We start from the raw sequence: 7,788 nt of genomic DNA on the forward strand, positions 1-7,788 counted from the left end.
ATGATGAATTGTCATGCTATGGAGAGCTCATTCCCAGAGTGTGGATCTTTTGGTATCCAAAACATGAAACATGAGGGAGGTATTGGCAGACTTGGGGAAACCCTAAAGCTTTCTGGAGGACAAAGAATATTTAGCAAATGTCCCTAACCAAAGGGGACACAGCCCTCCCAAACAACCCAATGACATGGGCATGCATGGTGGACATGGAATGCTGACTGACTGTTGGGAAGGGGAGACAAAAAACTGGGTGGGGAAGGAAATTGGGTGATGGAATGCTGATCAGGAATACTGCAGACTGCAACACTTTGTGCCCAAGGATACTTGGCTGGTGCTCACTGGGAAGGTATGTAAAGGTGGGCAAGTCGCCTTGGAAAGAAGCTTGTATGTCATTGCTTGTTCTTAACAGGAAACAAATTATATACTTAGGCAGGTAAGATGGCAAATTGATATGAAAATGCAAAGGATCAGCAGGTAGAAAATAAACCATATTTACTTGGAAGTAAGTCTTATTTACATCAATGGAACCTCAGAAGAAATGGTCTCAAGATTTCAGTTTTAGGAATTAAACTATTTTTTTTGGAGGGGGATACTTTGCTGAAGATGCATTTAAATTAGATACAAAAAACAAAAGGTATACAGCATTATTAAAATTAATGAAATGAGAGTAAATGTGGGATAGCCAACTCAGAATGAGTTTAAGTGGCTAAAGTATTGAGGTACTTCAATCTGTTCAGACCAGGAATATATTTTTTTAAAAAATAATGTTTCATGTATATAGAATTTTTCAAACCCCAGAATATTTTGACTTCCATATCATAGAATTGAAGAGTAGTTGTAAGGGACCCCAAGGGTCATCTATTCCAACCTCCTGCAATGCAGGAATCACAGCAAAAACATCCCTAATAGATAGGCATCCAAACTCTATTTAAAAACCTCAAATGAAGCAGAATCCACCACTTTCTGAGATAGTCTATTCCAATATAAAACAGCTCTTACCGTCAGAAAGATATATACTAACACAGGCTGAGTGCCTAGTGATGAACACAGCTGGGCTTGAATTCTAGCCAAGAACTACACTTGCTCATCTGTAAAAAGTCTGTCTCTTGCTTCTGGTTGGCATGAACACATTATGTTCTGTAGCACAAACTGCCTCCAAAACCATGAGTTTACAGTAAGCAGGACTACTGCTGGAGCTTCTGTCCCTCAAAATTGCAAGGGTAAGCAGATCAGCAATCATATTTCAAATGTAAATACTACATCCCTTGACAAAGAATAAGTCGTGAAATATTTCTGGACTAAAGGATATTGCTAAAAAGGAAGTCCCGAAACTGTCCTGGAAAAAGACAATTCCACAACACAGCTAATTTTGCCCTTATTTGATGTGTATTCAGGTTCAGAACAAATCACCTGTCTCTTCTGAGGTTTTGTGAGCTACATGATAGTGATCATAGTTCTCTCACCTCCGTCCATGACTCTTGAGCAGTAAATTAGAGAAGCTTATTCATGAACCAGTATGAGCTGAGATCTCATGCCTACCGGTAATATGTCCTAGACAATTGGCATGACTCCATGGTTAGACCTTTGTCTAGAACCCCAGTCAAGTCTACAATTCATAACTCTAGGTTATTCACTATAAACTACGTGATTCTCATACTATACCAAAAACATTTTAATCTAGGTATGATAGTGTTACAAGTGATGCTGAAGCAGCCTGAAACTTTCTTACTGCAGACAGAGCATTATGCTACCACTTCAGATACATCTGAAGAAATCTGCTTCTTCATTTTCCTTTGACAGAAAGTTAGAAGGAGCCCCAAGCATTAAGGTAAAGGGTAAAGGGACCCCTGACCATTAGGTCCAGTCGTGACCGACTCTGGGGTTGCGCGCTCATCTCGCATTATTGGCCGAGGGAGCCGGCGTATAGCTTCCAGGTCATGTGGCCAGCATGACAAAGCCGCTTCTGGTAAACCAGAGCAGCACATGGAAACACCGTTTACCTTCCCGCCGGAGCGGTACCTATTTATCTACTTGCACTTTGATGTGCTTTCGAACTGTTAGGTTGGCAGGAGCTGGGACTGAGCAACGGGAGCTCACCCCATTGCAGGGATTCGAACCGCCAACCTTCTGATCAGCAAGCCCTAGGCTCTGTGGTTTCACCCACAAACCCACAGCGCCACCTGCATTATCTGGATACAAATATTTGAGTTTTGGAAAAGAGAAGTAAACCTGGTTGTTAATGTTTATCCAATATGCCTACCTTGAGATGTTAAAAGGAGAAACAATATTGACTTCTGTGTTCTTCCCATCTCCACAGCGTCACCATGATGCAGACAGAAAACATCACGTTGGTGAACAGCTTCATACTCACAGGGCTAACAGACCTTCCTCAGTTGCAATTTGCCCTCTTTGTGATCTTTTGTGTTGTATATTCCACTACCCTGGTGGGGAATCTGGGCATGATTCTCTTAATCCGGTCCAGCCCACAACTGCAAACCCCAATGTACTTCTTACTTGGCAACCTGTCTTTCTTGGACATCTGTTACTCCTCATCTGTCACCCCAAAGTGCCTAACCAATCTCTTAAGGGAGAAGAAAGAAATTTCTTTTGCTGATTGTTTTACTCAGCTTTTCTTTTATGGTGTATTTGCCACCACTGAGTGTTACCTGCTGGCAGTGATGGCCTATGACCGCTACGTGGCTATCTGCAACCCGCTGCTCTACTTAATCACCATGTCCCAAAGAAAGTGCATTGAGCTAGTTGCTCTTTCCTATGCAGCTGGAACAATAAATGCTTTGGTGCACACCATTGCTGCATCAAGACTATCCTTCTGTGGACCAAACATCATTCAGAATTTTTACTGTGAAGTTCCTCCCATACTGGAGCTGGCCTGCTCAGATATCAGTCTCAATGAAATCTTGCTCTTTGTCTTTGTCGGTTTCAATATAACTATAACCATTATAATTGTCCTCACCTCTTACACCTGCATCCTGGTCACTATTTTAAAGATACAGTCCACTAAGAGCAAAAGCAAAGCCTTTTCCACCTGCACTTCTCACCTCATGGTCATCACCATCTTTTTTGGCTGTGCTAGCTTCATGTATGCAAGACCTAGTTCCAGGCAGAACCACCACCTAGACAAAATGGCCTCTGTGTTCTACGTAGTGATGACTCCCATGCTGAACCCCTTGATCTACAGCCTGAGGAACCAGGAAGTCAGGAGTGCCTTCCGAAAAATCCTGGGAAGGAAAGCTCCTTCTCAGTCTAGGCTGATACCTTCCATACAAGTTGGACCTTCTCCAGATCACAGGAGATAGCACTATATGTAAAAGGATTGTCTGTAACGTCTAGACTCATAACATGCAAATAAATTTGGTCTGCTTTTTGTTTACAGTTACAGTTAAGCATGTGCAGTCTTTTAGTTGGACACGACTAAACGACTAAACAACAACAAGAAGCTGATGCTTCACCAGCATGCTGGCAGACCCTCCTCTTTCTTTACAATGCCTTAGGAACCATGCTGCATCATGGTATAGCATCATTCCAAGTTCCAAGATTTTCTTGGGGCAGGTGTCTCAATGCACATTTGTGAGTCGAGGACCCGCCACCCGCTTGAAGAAATAAAGACACAAGGACATGATGTATTCAGGTTAATGGGGGGGGGGAAGAGGCCACAACTTTATTAGTTACAGCATGTGAGTGGTATTGGCTTAGGCATTGGATCAAACAAGCTATACATGATTCCACCCCGCTCGGCGGGGAGTCATTCAAGGATTAACAACCAGAAGGTGGAGCCTGTTGATGCTGCATCATGGTATTTTTGTTGTTGTTGTTTAGTCGTTTAGTCGTGTCCGACTCTTCGTGACCCCATGGACCAGAGCACGCCAGGCACTCCTGTTTTTCACTGCCTCCTGCAGTTTTGTCAAATTCATGTGCATCATGGTATAGCATCATTCAAAGCTGCAAGATTTTCTTGGGGCAAGTGTCTTGATACACACTTGTAGATTACTTCTCTGTGTTCCAGGAATAAGCTCATCCAGAACATGAACGACTATGAGAACTTTAATTATGCCAAGGCCAGGGTAGAGAGACTGCTGTCTGCCTGGGAGAGCTAGCCCCAAACTAGCATGCTGTTCACAATACTCAGGAACACAGCAATACTACCTTCTGTTCATTTGATCTCGCTAGTGGAGTGTCCTCGTAAAGTACACAGAGAGTAACAGAAATGAGAACAGCACTTTCCCAGAAACGGAGCTTTATTCATAAGTGCAGTATAGCAAGTACTACTTTAGTAGTACATTAAACTGCAAAGGCAACCCCAGAGATGGGGTCTAGAGAGAGGAGATGGGAGAGTATAAATATTTTGGATGGTAGAGGGTGGGAGATTTCAATGAGTGGCAACTGAAATGCTTGTGTGTGTGTGTGTGTGTGTGTGTGTGTGTGAGAGAGAGAGAGAGAGAGAGAGAGAGAGGGGATATATTTCCTTCTTTACAGTCCACCCACATTTCCCCCCAAGTAACACACATGCACACCCTTAAGATATGTACTTAAGCCTTTTTCAACAATTATCCACACACCTACTTGCCACCACCAGCAACACTAATAGAGTGATCCTGTCCTGGGCGAAAGGAAGGTAACATCCATACCTTCCTTACCCAGACTCTGCTGCCTGCATTTTGAAAGTTAGGTGCATTGGATACAGACCCTGATGCTTCAGAAAATATAACTTGATATACAAAAAGTTATGTTACTCAAATGTTTTTTCTGGGTATGGGGCAACTGCAGTTTGGCCCCCATTGACTTCACGGGGTCAATATTAGATAAATGTTACATATCGTCATGTAAGTATGTGCTTGGGATCTGAGGTACTTCAGGGAGCATCAAGATTTTCCCACTAGTCATAATGAAAGCCAAGTTAACATAATTGTTTGTCATTATGGTAAAAAAAAGCCCTAGAGCCATGAAGAGTTGGAATATATCTGGCTTCTTTCAAACTGCTAGATGGATTTTGCTATTCGTTTCACAAGGACTCAGGTTCACTTGCATTCAGGCGAGAAATCGGCTTGAAAGAAACAGAAGGCTTCGAACTATTGAAGACACAATGAAGCTTCAAGAAAGAGAGTAAGTTCAGGAGCATTTGTGAAAAAAGCATTGTGGTTACTAATCCAACTACCTGACTGTTGCTTCATACTGTTGTTGCCTGAGATAAATATGGGGTTATAAGAAATTGCCTTAAATCATTATAAAAGGGACAACTCAGTAAAATGTGTTCTGTGGATTCTACCTCACCCAAGGCTCAATGGCACATTCTCTGACCGTAGGGGACTCCAAATCTTCCCCTCAAAACCGCCAAATCAAGGACATTCAGTCTAGCCGCTGTAAGTAGTCTGCGGTATTCCACATATTTTTATGTATCCATCTGATGCCTTCAGTTTTATATTTTTATATTTGTATTGAGAAATGTTTTTTTTTCCTTTCTGACTATCGGTCGAATAAAGTATATTGAATTGAATTGTTGTTGCCTGAATATGCTTTAGACACAAACACACACACATCATTCCAACCGCAGATCTTAACAAGTTAGTATTTTTCATTTTGGCAAATAAGGAACAAAGAGAACGGTTGGGAACTTGAAAGAAGCATTCACTGGTGAAATCTCTGCAGATACAGCAGAGCATCAGCAATTAATTCTCAAAACAGGAAAGATTTAGGGCAGCCTAACTCAAGGTGGTGCCCATCAGAATTTTAGATTGCAACTCCCAACTTCCCTGATCATTGAACATGTTGGCTGGAAATGACTGTAGTTCAAGAATATCTGGAGGGCCCCAGGTTCGGAAAGGCTGCTCTAAGCAATAGTGTTCAGTCTTCCTACTGGTCAAGACCTGTTGTTTTTTTTGGTGGTCTGTTTGGAACTATGTACATCTGCATTGAAATGGAAGGCACACTTTGGTTATGAGGGCTCTAATACATGGTTGAAGTCAACAGGCTTCTTGGCTGTGAGTTTCTTCCTCTTTGAGACTTTATATATACAGTATTTTGGTTGTATAATAACATATGGCTCTGCAATGTCTGACATTCCTATTCTGCTACAAAAACCTAACAGACAACAATCTGTTATTATATTTCATTGCAGCTTATCTTGCTTAAAACCAAAGCCTATTCAAAACACTGTTCACTATCAATGTATGTCCAGTATATTTAGGAAATGTTATTGATGTGTTAATGCTGTACAATCATACAGGATGTTTTTCGCTGTGTGGGCACATCTAACAGAACAAAAAGCTACTTCTGAGGAATAGTGCGATCTCTCCACCTTCTCCAACACTTTGATACAACATGAGAGAGGAATTTGGGCTTTTTTCCAGTATTTTAGTTCTTGGGATTCTAAAAGAAAAAGCAACGCTGATTTCTGTGTTCTTCCCTTCTCCACAGTGTCACCGTGATGCAAACAGGAAACAACACGTTGGTGAACAGCTTCATACTCACAGGGCTAACAGACCTTCCTCAGCTGCAAATCACCCTCTTTGTGATCTTCTGTGTTGTCTATTCCACCACCCTGGTGGGGAATCTGGGCATGATTCTCTTAATCAGGTCCACCTCACAACTTCACACCCCAATGTACTTCTTACTTGGCAACCTGTCTTTCTTGGACATCTGTTACTCCTCATCTGTCACCCCAAAGTTTCTTTCCAATATCTTAAAAGTGAAGAAAGAAATTTCTTTTGCTGGTTGTTTTACCCAGCTTTTCTTTTATGCTGCATTTGGCACCACTGAGGGTTACCTGCTGGCAGTGATGGCCTATGACCGCTACGTGGCTATCTGCAACCCACTGCTCTACTTAATCACCATGTCCCAAAGAAAGTGTATGCAGCTAGTAGGTCTTTCCTATGCAGCTGGGACAATAAATGCTTTGGTGCACACCATTGCTGCATCAAGACTATCCTTCTGTGGACCAAACATCATCAATAATTTTTACTGTGAAATTCCTCCCATTCTGGAGCTGGCCTGCTCAGACATCAGTCTCAATGAAATCTTGCTCTTTGTCTTTGTTGGGTTCAATATAATAATAACCATTACGATTGTGCTCACCTCTTACACCTACATCCTGGTCACTATCATAAAAGTTGATTCCACTAAGAGCAGAAGAAAAGCCTTTTCCACCTGCACATCTCACCTCATGGTTGTCACCATTTTCTACGGCTCTGTTAGCTTCATGTACACACGTCCCAGTTCTAGGCAGAATCACCACCTTGATAAAATAGCCTCAGTGTTCTATATAGTGGTGACTCCCATGCTGAACCCTTTGATCTACAGTCTGAGGAATCAGGAAGTCAGGATTGCCTTTCGAAAAATCCTGGGAAGAAAAGCTGCTTTTCAGTCTAGGATGGTACATTCAATACAAGTTTTACCTTCTCCAGATCACAGGAGATAACACTTCAGGTAAAAGCAGCTCTGATAGAATATGGTCCATAAGTTTTAGTCTCATAATAAGCAAATAAAACTATTCTGCTGTGCAAAAAGATCATTAGAATTCAAAGCCAGCTTTAAATCCTCAAATGAAATAGTTTCTCTGGATAAAATCTGATATAGAATTTTATATGATATTCTAGCAACACTTGAGGGAGAAATCAAAGAAGAAATAAGCATTTCACTAAGACTACAGTATCCAACACTATGTTGCCAGCAACTGGAACATCTCCAGACGTAACCAAGTTGGAAATATAAATGAATCAAAGGCTTCTGAGTGCGGAGAACAGAAAAAAGGGGACTTCCTTGAACTGAGATTAGCAG

At 41.7% G+C, this 7,788-nt stretch overlaps 2 protein-coding genes across 2 annotated transcripts; both read left to right on the forward strand.

The window, feature by feature from the left end:
• The first annotated feature begins 2,324 nt into the window (after window positions 1–2,324).
• LOC118080693 (olfactory receptor 5J3-like) lies at window positions 2,325–3,314 on the forward strand. Its single transcript, XM_035106347.2, has one exon. The coding sequence runs from the start codon at window positions 2,325–2,327 to the stop codon at window positions 3,312–3,314; it is 990 nt and encodes a 329-aa protein (XP_034962238.2).
• A 3,125-nt stretch (window positions 3,315–6,439) lies between these two features.
• On the forward strand, window positions 6,440–7,429 carry LOC118080741 (olfactory receptor 5J3-like). The gene has a single exon (XM_035106484.1). It carries the CDS (start codon window positions 6,440–6,442, stop codon window positions 7,427–7,429), a length of 990 nt encoding a protein of 329 aa, XP_034962375.1.
• Window positions 7,430–7,788: the final 359 nt, after the last annotated feature.

Source organism: Zootoca vivipara, chromosome 1 (genome assembly GCF_963506605.1).
Source record: "Zootoca vivipara chromosome 1, rZooViv1.1, whole genome shotgun sequence".
Lineage (NCBI taxonomy): Eukaryota > Metazoa > Chordata > Lepidosauria > Squamata > Lacertidae > Zootoca > Zootoca vivipara.